The 21,027-nt window shown below is 32.1% G+C and overlaps 1 protein-coding gene across 1 annotated transcript in view; it reads left to right on the forward strand.

Annotated features, from left to right (window-relative positions):
* The window catches only part of Ltn1 (E3 ubiquitin-protein ligase listerin), a 93,833-nt gene that overhangs the window by 21,762 nt on the left and 51,044 nt on the right, over positions 1 to 21,027 (forward strand). The window contains exon 6 of the mRNA XM_072535185.1: positions 11,580 to 11,770. Coding sequence (XP_072391286.1) covers positions 11,580 to 11,770 — 191 coding nt within the window. The remainder of the gene's footprint in view (positions 1 to 11,579; positions 11,771 to 21,027) is intronic.

The raw sequence follows: 21,027 nt of genomic DNA on the forward strand, positions 1-21,027 counted from the left end.
TTAGAAACAAAAAAAAATAAAATAAAGACCAAATGACAGACCAAACAATTGAATTAGCATACTGGTGAAAATTTAAGATTTTATTTTATTTTATTATATCCTATTTTATTTTATTTTACTCTATTTTATCCTATTTCATTATATTTTAATCTGCTTTATTTTATGGTATTTTAATTTATTATTGTTTTAATTTAATTTTATTTTATTGTATTTTATTCTATTTTACTGTATTTTATTCTACTTTACTTTCTTTTATTCTATTTAATTTTATTTTAATTTTATTTAATTTCATTTATTTTTTTTTAATTTTATTTTATTTAATTTTGTTTTCTTTTAATTTATTCCATTCTATTCTATTAGATTCTATTTTATTCTATTTTATTTTATTTTAATTTTATTTAGTTTTATTTTACTCTGCGTTATTTCATTTTATTCTAATTTATTTTATTTTAGTTTTGTTATTTTATTCTATTTTATTTTATATTATTTTATTTTATTTTTAAATTTTATTAATTTTATTTTGTTTTATTTTACTTTATTTTATTCTACTGCATTCCATTTTATTCTATTTTACGCTATTTTATTCTATTTTCAGATTTTAAATCAATACTGAAATTTATTTTGTTAATCATAGCTTCCTTTGTTAGTTATAGTATGGCGCCATCTGTTAGTTATTTTGCGATTTAAAATGACAGAAAAACGGATTTTAAGGTCTTTCCGTACATTTTTTGGAAATTTATTTTTTTTATAACAAACACAACAAAAAAAGAATTATCTAATTTGGTACAGTCGTTCTGATGTGATGCCCGTACAAACATCGATGATTCATTTTTATTGATATAGATTAAAAAACGTAATTATTCCCATTTTAAAGATAAAGAATTAAAGTTTTATTATACGAAAGAAAATCGATTAAACTACATTCATTTTAAAAATTCCCATCTGTCAACAAACGCACGTGAAAAATATTTACTTTTGAAACTATTAGTGTAAGAGTTTCTTGAAATTTAATCATTGTGAGCAAAATTTAATGTTCCATTGCAGAAAAATGTGCTAAAATAAAATATTCATTAACTGAGAGATACATAACAAAGGGAACATTTTGAATAAAGTAGTTGTAGCATTGTCATAAGTTTATCAAAGCATAAAAACATAGCATTTAAATGACTCAGAGTCTGAGGAGCTACATGTGCTGCTGTCTTCGTCTAAATTTATTATTATGGGTTCGATATGGTTCTCTATTATATTGTCAAACTTCCACATTTTGGACTCAACTTATTTTTGAACGTGTTGCACACATGTCTGCCACGTAGTTGGACTAATATTATTTATTGCATCATAAATAGTTATTTAACCAACAAGTGTATTAATAAGGGCGATTAACAATTGAGATATTTTAACGCGTGAGCGAAGCGAGCGCGTTAATGTTCGAGATTGTTAATCGCCATTTTAATTCACGAGTTCGTTACAAAACTTTTCCGTCGATCGTACTTTTCAGAAATAAAGATATCTTAGTTTAAATATTTATTTACTTAACGATAAACAACAATTTTTTCAGCTTTCATTGACTTTATTCAAAGTTTCCTTAGTGGTAGTTTTATTATAGTAAACATTAATATTCGAAATGGTACAATTACTGAAATTAAAGGAAGATATTGATAAATGATTATCTGCTGTATAACATTTTGACAAATTTATATTTAAGTCTTCTTGGACCTCTGTAAATTCTGTGATAGAAGAAGTTAAATTCTGGTGGAGTTAAATTAAACTCTTCGTCAATATCCATCCTTTGATTTTTCAAATACACAGAATTTTAAACAATAAAGTAAATAATGACATACAATGACAGATAGTACTAACAGCGGCTACTTCATTTTAAATTAATTTTTTAGTGGGAATATAAAAATAGGTATATGTTTGGTTGCCTACACCACAGGTCACTGCCAATCACAGAGCGTTTAATTAATTTATGCAAGCAATGTATGTTGTGTTGCCCATAATGAAATCGTTCATTAATAGAAAATCATTCATTAATAGGGGTCATTAATCAATGATTTTGAGGGTGTTAAAATTGATCATAAATGGACGGTCGACGGAAAAATTATTTTTCATATCTGCAAATTTAAAAGTAGTGTTTTTGGCTGCTACATAATTTTTTACTTCTGCCCAGATGAGCTCAATCGGATTGAGCTCGCAATGGTATGGGGGCAGCCTTAACACTACTTTGTTTTGGCTTCTTGCCATCTCATCAATGATATATTTATTATATTGTCCCTTATGTTCCTTAACGATAGCCAGCAGTTGCACTTTTAACATGGAGTCCGCAAACCCTATATTTTTTTATTTCAGCCACGCTTGGATGTCAGCTTTTCTAGAAGCAGTAGTTGGAATTTTTTCCAATTTTCTGGAATGATAAGACGCGTTGTCCAATACGATGATGGAGTTGTCTTCTAATCTGGGCAGTATATTTTTGCGCACTCTAAAATAAATAATGGAGAAACAATATCAGTACCTGTTTTATCTGCTACTCTAATAGAAATCGCACTTTTCGACATTGTAGGGTTCTCCTGCATTTCCGTTTTAAATACATTTATAATCATTTCCTTCGTTTTAACGTCAAAATGTCCATTTACTGGTCTTTTTTTACGTGGAGTGAGGGTTAAATCAATATTAAGCAGTTCATCGGCTGTATCAGTGCTTGACATTTTTGTTATTCGATTTATCTTCAATAACTTAATGTGCTTAGTTGATTGAGAGAATGTCAAAATAGCCTAGGGAAAAATAATATGTATTGTAATAAAACCAGCATCATCGAAAATATCGGTAAAGTTATGAAACTGCATTCTATATACTTTTTCAAGTCCAGAAATATTCCATTCACTCACGATAAAACCTCCCCAAAGAACAGCTTGGATTGAGATGACATTTGGCATACACATAGCTAACATGTTAAAAAAAGTTATATTGTGCCGGTGTGTGTTTTTGCCCTAGGGGTGAGTTTCACTGATTCTCAGGGGTGAAAAAACATACTTTCAAAATAAGTCCGGAATTGAATAAACTAGTTTTTCACTGAGTCAATACTTTTCACGTACGTATAAAGCCAGAAGCACATTTGTAGCTAATGAAAAGTAGGTTCTTATTCGTCAAATTCCAAATCGAATATTTCAACGTGAAAGAATAAAAAAAACAAGCACTTTCCCTGACAGCGAGTTTTCCCCGAAAAGTGCTTCATTTTTTTGATATGTCTCATTGAAATATTCGATTTGAAATTTGAATTACTTTTGTATACGCTATATTTTTGCTAAGAATATGTTTTTCGATAAAATACTTACTTTTTGAGCTATTTGCGAAAAATCGTCTAAAAACGTAGTTTTTTTTTATTGAAAAATGATCATATTCACTCGCAAATAACTCGATAAGTATTGACTTTGTGCAAAAACTGTATTAAATAAAAGTTGGTTGGAATTAGTCAGTTTATTCAATTCTGGACTTCTTTTGAATGCATGTTTTTTCACACCCTAGAAGGGGTGAAACTCACCTCCATGGCAAAAGCACACATCGGCACAATATCACTTTTTTTCTTTGCTGTTAGCTATGTATATGCCAAATTTCATGTCAACCCAAGCGGTTCTTTAATATTTACAGCAAAAACCGGGAAAAGGAAATACAACTTTTCGAAACATCAATAAATTAAAATATTGGTTTCTCTTACCTTTATTAAAGTGATTACCGCAAGCTATTTTTACTTTCGATTAACAAATACTTTGTTTTTGGATACTAAAAGTTTATTACACACTATAAAACTTAATACTAAACACTTAAACTAAACTCTAAAACAATAACACGACCGATAAATAACTTAACAATAACTATAACATATCATATAATACACAATATATTAACTTAAAAACCAACACGCTACAATTTGAATTTAAACAGACTGGCAAGTTTGGACCTGTAAAAAGAGAATCCGTCTGGCTTAAGGCAATAAATTATATTTAATAGCCTCTTGACGAATGAGAGGGCGAATATCAACTTTGCTTACAGTTGGGAATTTGCTGAACGAATGTACTTTAGAATATAATAAAAAAATTGAATTTAAAAAAAAAAATTTTAATTGTTTAAACAAATTACAGTTTTTATTTATTGATAGTATTATTAACTTCTTCTTCTTCTTCTAATGGCGCTACAACCCTTTGTGAGTCTTGGCCTGCTTAACAATGTTCTTCCATTCTGCCCTGTCGGATACTTTCCTTCGCCACTGCCTGATGTTCATGGTTTTAAGATCCCTCTCTACGTCGTCTATCCATCTTTTACGGGGCCTTTCTCTTGTTCTGTTTCCTTGGGGCTTCCATCTCTGGACTACTTTTACAGCTCGATTATCTGGCATTCTTTCTAGGTGACCAAGCCAGTTTAGTCTTTGTGATTTTACAAATCTGACAATATCTGCGCTCTGCATTAGTTCATCCAGCTCGTGGTTCATTTTAATTCTCTACGAACTATCGCTGCATTGGGTTGGTCCAAATATCTTCCTTAGTATTTTGCGCTCAAATATTCTCAGTTGATTTTCATCAGTGGTTGAGAGGGTCCACGTTTCACATCCATATGTGGCCACTGGTCTAATTACTGTTTTGTAGATTCTCAGCTTAGACTCACGATTCAGTAACTTACTTTTCATTAAGTCTTTGTATGCATAAAAACACTTATTACCGCTAAGAATCCGTGCTTGTATTTCTTGACTGATGTTGTTGTTGTCATTTATTATTGAGCCTAGGTAGGGAAAAGTGGAGGCATATTTGTAGGTATGGTTGTCTACCTTCAGATTCTCATGTTCATTCGATTTTGTGCACTCCATATATTTTGTTTTGCTTTCATTTATATATAGACCAAACGTAGCAGCTTCTCGTTTCAGTTCTATGACTTTTTCGCTCAATACCCTTTTGTTGCGGCTTATTATGGCAACATCATCCGCATATGCGCATATTTGCATAGATCTTGTATTAATATAGCCGTTTACATCCAGTTTTCTAACAACAGCTTCTAAAGTTAGATTAAAAAGTGTTGTTGATAAGGCATCCCCTTGTCTAACTCCATTTTCAATATCAAAGGCCTGCGTCATATCTTCATCTATTCTCACCATAGCTTTGGAACCCTCCAGTCATTCGTATAAGTTTAACCAACTTATTGGGTATCCCTAACATAGATAGTTGCTTTAACATCTTTTGTCGATCTACTCCATCAAACGCCTGTTTGAAATCGATATACAAGTTGTAAATAGGTATGTTATATTCAACACATTTTTCATGTATACCTCTTAACATATGTATTTGGTCTATAGTTGACCTCTTTGGTCTGAAGCCACATTGGTATTCACCAATAATCTCCTCCGAAAACGATTCCAGGCGGCTATATATAATTCCTGATAATATCTTGTAGATGACATTTAAAACTGTTATGCCCCTATAATTTTTGCAGAGTCGTTTGTCTCCCCCTTTGTACATAGGAAGTATGATTCCCACTTTCCAATCTTCTGGGATGACTTCTAGTGTCCATATGCGGTCGATTAGTTTGTGGATACGCCTCCATAGCGCATGTCCACCATTCTTTATCAGTTCTGCAGTTATTCCATCTGTGCCAGGTGCTTTGTTATTTTTTAGATGTTTTATGACGTTTATCGTTTCTTCCAATGTTGGTTGCTCAACTAGTTGTTCTGCTGTGTGGTGAATTATCTCTTCATCTTCGTTTTGTTCTTTTTCTGGGTTTAACAGCTCTTGAAAATGCTCCTTCCACCTTTCCATTATTTCCTCTTTCTCGCTGATAATTGCCCCATTTTTGTCCTTGCAAACTGTTGATCTTGTTATGTATCCTTGGGTGCATTGCTTGATTTCCTTGTAAAATTTTCTAGCCTCTCTTCTGTTATTATAATCTGTAATTTGTTGTATTTTTCTATTCAACATTTCTCTCTTTTTCCTTCTGCATATTTTCTTTGCATCTTTTCTGAGTTCTTCATATGCCTTTCTATTCGATCGGGAATCCCTTTGTAGACATTTCTGTCTAGCTATATTTTTGCTATTTATTACTTGTTGGCAATCTTGGTCAAACCATTCCTCGTTTCTTTGGCTTGAGGTTTCACCTAATGTTTCCTTTGCCATATTTGTAATTGTCGTTTTGATGATATTCCATTCTTCTTCAATGTTGTTTTGTTCTCCTCTTTCATTTAATATTACTTTTATTTTCTGCTGGTACTCATTCTTCTTTTTAGGATTTTTAAACATATATGTATTCCATTTTCTTTGTTTGGCGCCTTTCTCTTTTCTTACCATTGATATTCTTTGTTTTATCTTCGATATAACCAAGAAATGGTCCGAATCGCAATTTGCGCCTCTATATGTTCTAACATCTGTTACGGAGGTTGCCCACCGCTTAGATATTAATATGTGATCAATTTGATTAAATTTATTAGTACCAGGTATCATCCAGGTTCCTTTATGAATATTTTTATGGGGAAAACACGTACTAACAACTCTTAGTTTGTTTGCCATTGCCAACTGTGCCACTCTCATACCGTTGTTGCTGGTAATATCATGTAAACTATGCTTACCAAAGGATTCTGCATATATTTTTTCCCAGCTTCGCGTTCATATCACCCAGAACTATAACTGCATCTCTCTTCTGTGCGTTTTCACATTCTACTTGTAGTTGGTCATAGAATTGGTCGGTTACTAGTTCATCTGCTGCTTCTGTTGGGGCATGGATATTAATAATTGTAACATTATGAAATTTTCCCCTTAGACGTATTTTGCATATTCTTTCATTAACTGGAGTAAAACCCAATACTGACCTGCGGTATTTATGGTTTACCATAAAACCCACTCCAAAGTCTCCTTGTCTTTCTGCTCCACAGTAGTACATACTGTATTCTTTTTTATTTATGCAACCATGCCCTTTAAATCTGATTTCTTGGAGAGCTGCTATGTCTACTTCGTACTTCAATAGTTCCTGTGCAATACTTTGCATTTTGCCTGCCTGCAGCATGGTTTGGACATTCCAGGTTCCCAGTCGCAAATCCATCATTAAGTCCTTATTCCGTAGCTTTGGTCGTTGTCCGTTGGTCCGTCCGGTTAGTTCATTGTTCGTAGCATTCGTGATAGCTGAGTTTAAGGTGAACAGGTTATCGGCCTATTGCACCCGAGTCCAGTGCCAGGGCTGCTGGCTATAGCTTCTGAACAAGCTATGCTTTCTCCCTTCCTCATCCGCCCTGACCCTACCTTCCATTGGGGTTGGTTACCCAATCTCCAATAGGGTTGCTCAGGTTTACCGGGATTCACCCGTGTGATCAAGATCACACTTCTTGGAGGTGAGGATAGGAATTGAGTAGGAGAGGCTAGAGATGTTATCTGGAAGCAACATCTTATATTGCGCCTCACTACTCCTTTGAACCCCATAGTATTATTAACACATTTCATATTTGTAGTGTACACAAAAAGTACAAATAAATTAAAAAAGATAAAAATTCATCAACTAGAACTGGAGAGACAGAAACTTACATTATTTTGAAGTTCTTTTTCATTTTTTGAATGCTTGAATTTGTAGTTTTCCCTCCACAGGTTCTGACATCTTCATTTCAGTCTCATTTTTTAACACTCACAAACAATGCTGTTTAAGTTTAATCGTTTTTAAAATTTGTATAATGAAACTTTAAGTTGTATCTTTAAAATGAGTCTAATTACATTTGTTAATTATTATAAACAAATTGAATGAAAAAATCCCTACTTTTTACCTAATCATTCCAGAGTAACTTTTTTTGTTTAAATTCGTGTAAAAATTGTCAGCTTTTCAAATAAGAAAAAATATTTCGTGCACGAATAATAGTTTAAAAGTTATTCGAATTGTTCATCATCATTTTGGCTTTACAACCCCACGTGGGTCCTATCCTCCTTAAGAATTTCTCTCCAGTCGTCCATATCCATCGCCTTCCTCCGCCAAGCATGTATTCCCATATTTCTCATGTCTTCATTGATGTTATCAAGGAACCTTGTTCTGGGTCTTCCTCTTCTTTTCTGAACAATGGGTCTATCCAGGAGCGTTTTTTTACTGGGTCATTTTGTTCCATCCGCATTACATGCCCTATCCACCTCAGACGTCCTATCTTAATATGTTTTACGATCTCTGGTTCCTGTTATATTCTATAAAGTTCGAAGTTGTATCGTCTTCTCCACACTCCATTGTCATTCACCGCTCCAAAGTAGAAAAGTACTTAGTGGTCCATTCACCGCTAAGTACTTTTCTTTCTAAACATCCCAACATGCTTTTATTACTTTTTGTAATAGTCCAGGTCTCTGAACCATATGTTAGGACTGGGCGGATTATTGTTTTATAGAGTTTTATTTTCGTATTTCTCGATATAATTGGGGATTTAAGAAGGATGTTATTTTCAATGTTAAGGAGCGCTGCCAGCTATACAAATTCGTTCACTGCTTCGATGACGTCGTGTTTATTATTAAACCTACATATTTTTGTAGCTGATTCTTTTAATGCTACATACGCCTCTCGTGCCGCGTTTTCCATTCTCCCAAGAATATTGATATCATCAGCATAGGCAAGGATTTGCACTGATTTATTGTATAGTGAACCAATGGTTGAGATTTGTGACACGTGACACGATTTGATTACTTTTTTCAGAACCAGATTGAACAGTATACATGAGAGAGTGTCTCCCTGGCGCAGCCCGTTATAGGTTCAGACAGTTCCCCACGAATTCGTACTCTACATTAAACTTTTTCAAGAGTTATTTTTGTTAAATTTACCAACTAATTTGGTATTCCCAGCTCTGCCATTGCTTTAAACATTTCTCTTCTATTCACAGAGTTTTAGGTTGCTTTGTAGTCTATAAATATGTGATTAGTATCTTTGCAAACAATTTTTGCTTATAAAAATAATTTTTTTTAACTGTTTTGTTGCATATTAAAAATAAAAGTTTTCACCTTTCATATGGTGCCTGTAGAATTATGGTATCTTCATTATTTTATGTTATTACAAAAAATGACCTCTGGGATAAACAATTTTTAAATTAATTAGTAGATCGAGCTGAAATTTTGGGGATTTGTTAGATATTACAAGATTCCCCTTTGGAAACAATCAGAAAAGTTAATTTTTATAAAAGTTATAAACAATTAACGATTTTGCATTATTTTGCTGTTTTTTTTTGGAGTAACAATTTAGTGTAAAAATTTGAGAATACGCCATTTTGAAGATTTTCCTATTTCTCAACATATAAAATGTTTATATTTAAGTATAAACAGTTTTCAGGGAAGAGTATTAACATAAAAGTATAAACGAAAATTCGAAAAAATTATATTTTTCGACTTAAATTGTTAATATATACTTAAAAAAAAACAGCGCCGAAATTTCTGCAGAAAACGTATAGGTTTTCTTACTCTAGGTATACATTAACGGAAACGCTGGCCAAATTCGTGGCTATTGCGAAGTTCCGAGAAATAATTATTTTCTTGGATTATTGCTATTACTATCTTGGACACTTTTGCTTTCAAAAAACCATGTAGCTGTTAAATAACATGCATAAAAAATTATTTAATTATTCTTAACATAAAGCATCATATCTTTATGTCAAAACAGTATAATGGATTGGCATACAATTTTTCAAATTCGGGTCCTGTTGCCTAAAGTGTTAAGATATTTAATGCCTTAGATAACTCGGGGCCGATATACAAACATGGGTATGTGTATCTGTAGAGTAGGGAGGGCGAGTTAAGTTTCACAGCACTTAGGCCACAATTGACGCATTGTACATCCTCCCAGGGCGCTGTCACCCTTAGCCCATTGTCCATCCTGCCATTTCTAGGAAGGAGGACAAGTCACCAAGAGACATCTCTCTTATGTGGGCAGGTGTGGGCCAGGACTCGCCGAACGCGTACTCTCGTATTAACGATAACTCTGGGCATTCACATAGGACATGCTCTACAATTTCGTCTTCTCGTTCACATTTCCTACATAGAGGTGTATCTGCTAGCCCCAGTGTGTGGAGGTGTTTGCTTAGTTGACAATGACCAGTTAAAAAACCAACTGTCAAACTTAGGTTTTTCCTGGTCATTCCCAAGTACTTCTTTGATGCTAACTCTTCAAGGTTACTTAGTGTTATCCTGGCAAGTTTATATCCTTGCCCTTCTTCCCATCTTTTTACGGTTTGCGTATGGGAGTGACATTTGACAATTTCCGCGATTGTTGTAGTTGACCAACCAAAAAGATCCCCAGGTCCTAAGAGTCTTAGGTCTGCCGCCTTCCTAGATAATTGGTCAGCAATGCGGTTGCCTTTATTCCTATTATGTCCTTTAAACCACCTCAGGATGATGGTATTACCATCCGAAGCTTGAGTTAGTGACTCGTGACACTCCATTACTAAACCTTATGTGACACGTGGTCTATTCAAGGTTAGTAGCGCTTGTCTGCTATCTGTGCAGATCATTATAATTTTCCCTGCTATACCTTTTTGAGTTATCTCATTTGCGACTATGGAGATACCAGTTAGTTCTGTCTGAACTACGCTGGCATTTTTGCCCATACCCCACTTTATTCTTAGGTTCAGTGATCTGGAGTATATCCCGCATCTTGAGCCTTCATTCATTTTGGAACCATCGGTGTATATGCAATAGGCATTTGCCACGTTTGTCTCCCTATACTGTCTTGTTTCTATTTTGTAGGGTTTGTTAAAGACAAACTTTGGTTCAATTGAGTCGCAGCCTGCCTATATCAGTGGTAGCGCATCCAGCTCTCCCCGCCAGAAACGAGTTCTCAATTGTCCCATTCCTACATCAAGGTTTGCACCAGCTGAGCGCAGTCGCATCATTGTCACTAGCGTCACCTCTTTGACATATATATCTAGAGGCGTGATGCCAATGATCAACTCCATTGCAGCAGTTGGTGTTTTTTTTATGGCACCTGTTATATTTATGCAAGCCATCCGCTGAATATTGTTTAGTTTGTTAATCGCTGTTGCCTGTAGCACTTTTGGTACCCAAGCAATAGCTCCGTCAGTTAGCATTGGCCTAATGACAGCAGTGTAGACCCAGGCGATCACCCTGGGCGAAAGGCCCCAGGTGCGTCCGACTGTTCGTCAACACTGCTGATAGGCAATATATGCTCTTTTAGCTCTACCATCTAAGTGTGAGTTCCATGTTAACTTCCTGTCAAGGGTAATACCAAGGTACTTCACCTCGTCAGAAAAATTTAGACTGTAGTTTAGAACCTTGGGGGTATTAAGCCCGTGATTCTCCTTTTCCTGGTAAAGAGGACCATCTCTGTTTTCTTAGGATTTATAGATAGTCAGTGTTAATTGTACCATGTTTTTATTAGCCGGAGAGCAACTTGTACTCTCCCACATAGTGTGTTCTCAAACTTACCGCTTTGCAGGACAGCAATATCGTCTGCATAGGCTATTGTGTAGAAACCGTTGCTGCTGACTTGGTCAACCAGGGTATCTGTGCCCTGGTTGGCGAACGAACATGGGTATACAGTGCACCATTTATTTAACAAATGTAAAATTTAAAATGCTCTATTTTTAGGATTGGTGGACATACATAAATATAGAAAAATTATTTTTACCAAAATTGTGGAAGATTCTCAAACAAGGAGGTCAAGGAAATGCCTCAATTATATACCCAAGTTTGTTGCCTTTAATATCTCATCTACCTCAGACAATTGATGATAATGCACCCCAATTTTACAACTTATTTTTTGAAAATCTATGGTTAGGGTAAGTATAACAACTCTAAGTTATCTTTTTTTTTTTTAATAAATCAGGCGTTATTATCAGATTGGAAATCATTGAAAATGATATTGTTGAAACTATAAAGTTAAAATATTCATAAGTTTTATAGACCTCATAAAGTTTTGGGTTTCTTTGAGATACTCTAACTTTGAAAATTGATTTCATGATTCATTTACACTAACACTAAAACATAAATAATTTATAATATTTATTTAATACTTGACAATAAAAACTTAGTTTGGACTAACTCTACGATTTCAATTATTATTCAGTATTTATATTGTCTCGTTAATTCCCAGATTTCAATTTCATTCAATCAGTAACGTAGAAGTAATCATAGTATCATCTACATGCCTCAAGTAGAATATTTTAATACAGTTGAAAGAAATACCACAACAAAATTGTCGTGTGCACTGATTCATTATCAGTATTAAATGCATTACAAAACTTTAAAGTCACAATTAACAGCAATGTATTCATATTAAACATTTTTCAACAGTTTCTAAAATTATCAGCTTTATCATATGATGTTAAATTCGTATGGGTTAAAGGACATACAGACATTCACAAGGGTAATTCGGCTGTCTCATGGCAAAACACATTAATTGCATTTTTACAACAATGGAGAAAATTCGATTTTTATAAAATGTACAAGCTGTAAGAAATTATTAAATAAATTCAAACAAAAACTTGACGGTGTGTTAGACAACCTCTATTCACGTTTTTTAAAATATTATTGAAAGGAATAACCCGCCTTAGAAGTAGAGATCGCAAGTGAAAACTAATTTTGCATAGATTTTAAATAAATTTTTCCATAACAAAACACAGTAGTTGCCTTTGCCATGTTTTGTAATTTAGTACATACTTAAAAATACTCAATTTTTCAGAACAGTAAGTGCTGTTAGTGTGTTTTGCAAAAATAAATTAAAACAATATGATAAAACAATATTTATTTTAATAAAATACAGAATATAAAACAAAAACGTACTAATGTAAAAACTGTGATTAAAAATTAGGAACTAACAAAAAAAAAACAAATCTGTACTTAAAACAAAAACAAATAATATTACTAAAATGACAAAAAGAATAAACTAGACACACATCGGTTTGGTAACAGCAGAAAACTAAACAATAGAAACGAAATAAGCAAAAGAACCGATATGTTTTATTTAAATATTGGAATCTATGACATCCATTTGTTCATGCTCCACCAAGTCTAAAGATGTTTCTGAGTCTGGTAGGCTTTGTCAAAAGAACTTTCGGTTTTCCGAAATTAAGCATTAATGGTACTAGGTTTTTCAAAATGAGTGCCTTTTTGTCGCTTGAGATTCCAAGAATATTTAAAATTTTGGGCGTAAACGTGCTTGGACAGTGTTTTTTTTTGTATAAAATCTAATTCCTGATAATCGTCCTCAAAATCTGTTTTATATTTTATACAATTACTTCCTCGTGTAAAAAAAACTTCTACCAGATTTTGTAATAGAAAACCCTTTAAAAGATCCTCTAGTTTCTTAGTTGGTGTCATTTTTTTATTTTGCCACAAGTGAAACTCTTTTAACTCAAGTACCTCTACATTTTTTCCAGAGTTATTCCAAGTTAAGTCAGTTCCTGAAAATCATAGATATTTCTGTTTCTTAGTATTTTTTGCTCGATATTGCCATGAATTCCATAAGCAGACATGTGCGTATTGCCCTTTGTAAGATATCTTATAACGATTTCCTGTGGTCCGGAAGAATGATTGACTTCAGTTATCAAGGAAGTATATAGAACCCAATTTTTATTCTGGGATGACCAGTTATCTGCTCAAAATACAAAATGAGAGACATCTCTTTCTTTTCTTATTACTTCTAATAAAGCGTCAACAATCGACTCAGCCTTACGTCCACCTAAAGCTTCGTGCCAGAGTTCACAGAATCTGTTATTTTTAGATTGTTTACTTAAAGTAGCAAAAGTAAGGTTAAATACAACAAGTCGGCTAGTAAAAATTGCACTTTTCCTTTGAGGCATAATAGGCAAAATAATCACTTTTTGTAAATCCATAGAGTATATACTTTTCGTCGAACTTGCTATTTCGGTAGAGTCTTTTTTATAGTCTAGAGTAGAATTCGGTAGAGTCTTTTCTGCTTTAGTACGGTGGGAATTTAGCTGATCTTGAATTTTATCGTCTTCTTTATTTTCCAACGTGTTCTTTAACATTTTGCATTCTTCACGGATATCCGATTTGGGTTGGCAAAGTGAAATATTCATTTCCTTTAAAACTTGACGGTATACTTCGATTTTACAGAGGGATGTTTTGTTACAAAAGCATCAAACATTTTCTTATATGTCAACTCTGTCGGTAAATACCTAAAATTAGTGGCATTTTTTCTACGATAATGACTCACTGATTGCTTAAATGACTCAATATGCTTACGGCATCAACCTCTACGTTCCTTGATCTGATTAATTACTGCTACTAATTCGGTTATTACAGAATCGTTAATACCCTAAGGTATTCAAAAAAGTATATCTGCATACCTCCATGTCAGTATAATTTTCTAGCGGTAAAGTGTAACGCCTTGATTCACACCTCTTACGTTTTGCTGACTGGGTTCTACGTTTAACAGAACCAAGCTTCTTTTGTTTATACAACCACTTTCGTCTACTCGTGTACGCTAAATTCCAGTACTCCATCCAGATATTGTTCCAATGTTCTTCTGTTATTTTTTTGCACATCCTACCACATTTACCTTCACACACGGCTCTCATAGGATGCTTTTCCTTATCCCTTTCATTTTTTTCTTTTTCCCTTGGTCTATGTTTATTCTTCCTTGTTTGTGTTGTTCGATTCACTTCGTTGATTATTTCTGTCTCAGTACTATTAACTTAAAACAATACAAAGTAAATAGTAAATTTACTTAATTAAAAAATAAACCAAAAACTAACCAACAAACAAAGTATCTTCTTTACTTTGCAGAAGGACATTGGGTGATTCAGCCGTAACATTATTGTTCTCTTTGTCTCATCCTAAAAAATTATTTAATTTAATTTGATTGTACCTATACATCATTTTAATGTCCTAAACCACATTACTCAATACCCTTACTTACCTGACATGACTCCTGAACTGGCTTTTCTTGGTATTCAATTTTCTTTTTTTTTGCCTTAATTTTAATTTCGTCATAATTTTCGCTATCGCTAGAATATGATTGGTGAGTAGATTCGAACTGCTTGAAAAACACGCTGTGTTTACAGTTACATGGTTACAGAGTAGGAGGGGTTGGACATTCCGCATAAATTGAAGACGATTTCTCAAATCAAAACACAGTAACTACAAAAACCATTACAAAACCCAGTAACTACGTAGCAATTACTTGGTTGTGATATGGCTTTTGTTAGTTACTGTGTTTTGCACTGGGAGAAGCCTCGGTGGACTGTCAGTTACTGTGTTTTGCTAATGCCGTATTTTCCTTATTTATGGTCCGATGTTAGTTTTAAAACTATCAGAAGGTAGAGCAAAACGCAGCAACTTCAAATTTATAAAAAACTCGATTTTGACAAAAATGACGGTTACTTAAAATCCACTAAAGCACCCACATATATTGATTGAAGAATTTAACACATGTGATCTCCTTGCATATGTAAAACAGCCTATTTAGTTTAAATGGGATAGACTTTGGATTCAGTTCGGTGAAACTACAGGCACTGATTTGTTTTAAATTACAACCAACAGTTGCTGCGAACCAATTTTACAAAGTTGTTGCACTAAGTAGAAATACAGTGTCGCCATCCTAAGATTTAAAGTAGATCATGGATGTTTTCCGAAGCATCTACACAAAATCGAACTTCTCCCAATAGACAGATGTGAGTGTGGAGATGCTATTAAACTTAAATGTACCATTAAGAAGTGAAGACAATACAACATTTTTTAAATTGATTATGGTATTTCTGCAAAAAATTAAATTAAAGGTGTGAATGAAAAAGTTGATCATTTGAATGGATATTTCCTTTGTATGTGTACCTATTTGTTGCCCACCTATCTAACCGTGATTTATGTCTTGTGTGTTATAATGAAGTCACTCTGATGAACCCCTCATCGTGAAAAGTGCCCTCCCTGTACAATCCTGAATGAATGAATACTAATATTTATATGTAATTACGTGGCTAAAGGTTCTATACTCTACACCAAGGCTAGAATACAAAAAAAGAAAAGAAATACCACTAATGTCATCCTACAATGGTTTACTGCGGATATCCTTAGCGTAAATATTAAATAGAGGACCAAAAATACAAGTTGGACGTACTCCCACAAAATACTCAAAGCGTGTATAAATATTCTTTAGAGTAACGTTCTGTTTGGAATTGAAAATCAAATTAATATATCTATCGTCGATAGTTGCTCTTCTTAGTATCTCTAATAATTTAGTATTTTGGAAAGTGCCAATGAAAGAAGCTTTTTAAGGGGGTGAGGAGAGACAAAGCCCAGAATGGTAAATAAAATGGTGCCTATGATGTTGGGGATCGGCCTGGCTATCCTAACTTTGCTTGCAGCTATTCGAATAGTCCGGTTGTAGATGTATTGAACCATGTTCTCAGACTTTGAAGCCAAGATAATCTTCTTCTCCCTGGTCCTCTCTTTCAAAATACACTGCCCTGAAGAATGAGTTGTAACAAGCCATATATCTGTTCATTTCTCATAAAATGGCCAATATATTCTAATTTGCGCTCTTTGATTGTGTTAATAATCTCACCCATTCTACGTTGGACCTTAACATTACTCACACGATCCACCCATGAAATTCTGATGCGTCTATAACACCACATTGCGAAGGCCTCGAACTTTCTTAAAGAAGCTTCAGAAAGTGTCCATATAATAACATAGAAAATACATAGCATCTGATGATAGAGATTTTGGTACGAAATGGTGAATTGTCACTTTGAAAAGAGAATTCATCTTTACGAACGCTGATCTTGCTTTTCTTTTGCGCTATTTTATTTCATTAGAGTGGTGCCATTGATTGTTTATGTTTGTACCAAGCTATTAGGTCAGGGAAATGAGCAAAAAAAGTACCCTGTTTTTGACACTCGTCCGGCCAGGCAAACGACAGTTGTTATGAGTAGTATGGACCTCTGTAACAAAAACCTACATGTTTCCTGCAGTCGATTTTTTGGACGTAATTAGTTATTAACAAATTAAGGTCAAAAAACGGAAAAATTTTGCTTTTTTCGTCTATCGGCAAAAAGTGAAGCATTTTAAACAAATTTTACAAGAGAAGAAACTTTTAAGTCATATAAAAACCTTCAAAATGGCGTTTACTAAATGTTTCTATCCTTATTTGTGGCTTAGGAAATTTCAAAATAGGTCAAAAATTTCGGTTTTTTATAAATGTTAATAACTTTTTTGAAAATAAACTTATAACATTTATATTTTATAAAATGCTGTGTCTATGAGTGCTTAAAATATTGTTAAAATTTCAAAGCGATCGGTCAAATAGTTTAAAAGTTATTTTATTTGTTTATCCCAAATTAATTTTTTTTGCAACAATATAAGTCAGAAAATTATATAGTTTTAGTAATTGTAATGATAGTTTCTTGAAGAAGAAGACTTGTTCTATTATTAACATTAAAAAAAAATTAAGAAAATTAATTTTAAATATTGCAAAATAATTTTGCAAAAACATGTCGATTTTTTGCTTATAAACAATTAGAATAACTTTTTAGCCATTGCCTGTAAGAACATTATTTTTTTATATTTAAAAAGCCTAAATTTTTTTACAAATTTAAAAGAAAAAAAAATTGTCCTAAAATAATTTGAGACAAAGTTAGCCTCTTTTTTTATTTAATTCATAGCAGCTTTGTTTATAACAATTAAGAAATCTCAGTAGATCTGTTATAGTAAGAATTACAAAAAAAGTTATTGACAAAAATTGTAGGCAGATTTAAACTGCACATTTTAAAATTAGTTACAATCTTACAGGGTGTTCCATAAGATGGTGGCAGACCAAACTTATGTTTTTTTAAATGGAACACCCTGTATTTTATTTTAAATTTGAAATCTGCTTTACTTCCACATCACAACAATGTAAAGTTTTATTATGTTATACCAGGTATTTAAAAAGTTATAACCAATATTATCTGAAAATCGTATCAAGTTTAACTCCCTGTATAATTACAAAGAAGTATAGGAACATTGATCTATTGCAACCATAGCTTTTTAATAATTGTTAAAACTTATAAAACATATTCGTTTTTATAATATTCCTTAAATCAAATACAGGGTAAGTCAAAATGCAAGTACATTATTTTCTTGGTAATTTTCAATAGAACACCCTGTATTTTATGTCACTATCAAAAAGTACTAATATCGTACTTCAAATTTTATAAAGTAGTCCCTACACCTAAAGTTATCAGTTTTCTAGATATTTTTATTTTTCTATCAAAGTATTAATTTGGTAGATATTTTAACGTTTACCAATAATAATTATTAATTCAGTAACGAAATAGCGACACATAAAAGAAAACAATTTATTTGAAATAAAATTTATAAAAAATAATAGTAATTTTAACTTATCTTACTTAAGTAAGGTGTTCAAAATGACCTCCCAAAACATCTGTGCATACTTGAAAGCGGTGATTGAAAGAGTTGCTTACATTACCTACTAAGCATTTGTAAAGAAATATTTTGAAATGCAATTCGGATTCTATTTTTCATAATCCCTTCTTGTTGGTGGTATTTTATATACTTCGTTCTTAACGTAACCCCCGAAAAATGAGTCCATTTTATTGAATTCCGGTGACCTTGGGACCACCTTACCAGTGCGGTTAAATCGATCTTTCATTTTTTCAAATGTATCTTGTCTAGGTTGCTGCCTATCTAAAAACCATTCTTGATAAGTTCTAGCTGATAGTAATGAATTTTTATTGCATTCCCCAAATATCCAGATCATATCTACCATTTCATCAGTAGTAAAATTCATTATTGCTAATTTAAATTGAATTAATTACTGAATTACTAAATAATAATTGTTGCTAATTTACGGTGTATCCCAATACTGAATTAATAAACAATAATGTCAAACTGTCAGTTTCTGACAAATCAATCATGGCCGACTCAAAATAATTATTGGTAAACGTTAAAATATCTACCAAATTAATACTTTGATAGAAAAATAAAAATATCTAGAAAACTGATAACTTTAGGTATAGGGAGTACTTTATAAAAATTGAAGTACGATATTAGTACTTTTTGATAGTGATATAAAATACAGGGTGTTCTATTTAAAATTACCAAGAAAATAATGTACTTGCATTTTGACTTACCCTGTATTTGATTTAACGAATATTATAAAAACAAATATGTTTTATAATTTTTAACAATTATTAAAAAACTATGGTTGCAATATATCAATGTTCCTATACTCCTTTTTAATTATACAGGGAGTTAAACTTGATACGATTTTCAGGTAATATTGGTTAGAACTTTTTAAATCCCCGGTATAATATAATAAAACTTTACATTGTTGTGATGGGGAAGTGAAGCAGAAAAAAACAAAAGTTTGGTCTGCCACCATCTTATGGAAGAGCCTGTAAGATTGTAACTAATTTTAAAACTAATCCTTACACTAATCAATCACCCTGTATATATATATATATATATATATATATATATATATATATATATATATATATATATATATATATGTTTATATGTATATATATATATAAACATATATTTTAAAGTAGATGACTTTAAAATTATATTGCCAATATTACTGAGTTGCATTTTTGGGACGACTTATACGAATATTTCCAAAGCAATACTATTTTTAGAAACAATTGAATAGGACAATTTGTTGTTTTCATAAAATCTATTATAAATAAATTATTTACAATTTTATTAAAGAGGTATAAACTAATTATAAATATTTATGTTTTTAAATAAAAATTATCTCAAATATTATAATAAAAATTGAAAAAAAAATTTGAAGCAAATTAGATAGTTTATTTAACAATTTATTGAAATAATGCATATTCGTAATGTACGCAAACAGTACATACAAATTAAAAAAGGAACGTTAAAACCCAAGAATAAGAACCAGCGATACAGCTAACAGCTCCTTCCCCCTCCCTTCGGCTTCCGTGAGTTTTGAAGCCAGCCGATTTTAAGGACCACATTTTGAAGCTTTGTGGACGATTTCGTTGCAGGGCAATCTTTTTAGAATTTGCTACGTTAAAACTATAAAGTATTTTCTTTTACATGACGCTAATTAGATTTATTAATTATTATAAACAAAGCTGCTATGAATATAATAAAAAAAAAGAGGCTAACTTTGTCCCAAATTATTTTAGGTCAATTTTTTTTTAAATGTGTGAAAAAATTCAGGCTTCTTAAATATAAAAAAATAATATTCTTGCAGGCAATGGTTAAAAAGTTATTCTAATTGTTTATAAGCAACAAAGCGACATGTTTTTGCAAAATTATTTTGCAATATTTAAAATTAATTTTCTTAATTTTTTTTTTAATGTTAATAATAGAACAAGTCTTCTTCTTCCAGAAACTACCCTTACAATTAATAAAACTATATAATTTTCTGACTTATATTGTTGCAAAAAAAATTAATTTGGGATAAACAAATAAAATAACTTTTAAACTATTTGACTGATCACTTTGAAATAACCAAATTTAACCATATTTTAAGCACTACAAGGCACAGCATTCCATGAAATATAAATGTTATAAGTTTATTTTCAAAAAAGTTATTAACATTTATAAAAAAACGAAATTTTTGACTTATTTTGCAACTTTCCAAGCAACAAATAAGGATAAAAACATTTAGAAAACGCCATTTTAAAGGTTTTTATATGACTTATAAGTTTCTTCTCTTCTAAAATTTGTCTAAAATGCTTCACTTTTTGCTGATGGACGAAAAAAGCAAAAATTTTCCGTTTTTTGACTTTAATTTGTTAATAACTAATTAAGTCCAAAAAATCGACTGCAGGAAACATATAGTTTTTGTTACAGAGGACCATACTACTCAAAACAACTGTCGTTTGCCTGGCCGGACGAGTGTCATGAAAAAATGCTTATTTCCCTGGGCTATATGTGTAGCTGTTTACCCGGCTAAATATAAAGGCTAATAAAAAACTAAGGTAGATAAAAACCTAAAAGTGACATTTTTAACACATAGAGAGTTAATACGGCAAGTTTAAGAAAAATTAAAAAAACTAAAAATACGATTTGTATTTTGATATATTTTATATTT

This window comes from Diabrotica undecimpunctata, chromosome 6 (assembly GCF_040954645.1).
Source record: "Diabrotica undecimpunctata isolate CICGRU chromosome 6, icDiaUnde3, whole genome shotgun sequence".
NCBI lineage: Eukaryota > Metazoa > Arthropoda > Insecta > Coleoptera > Chrysomelidae > Diabrotica > Diabrotica undecimpunctata.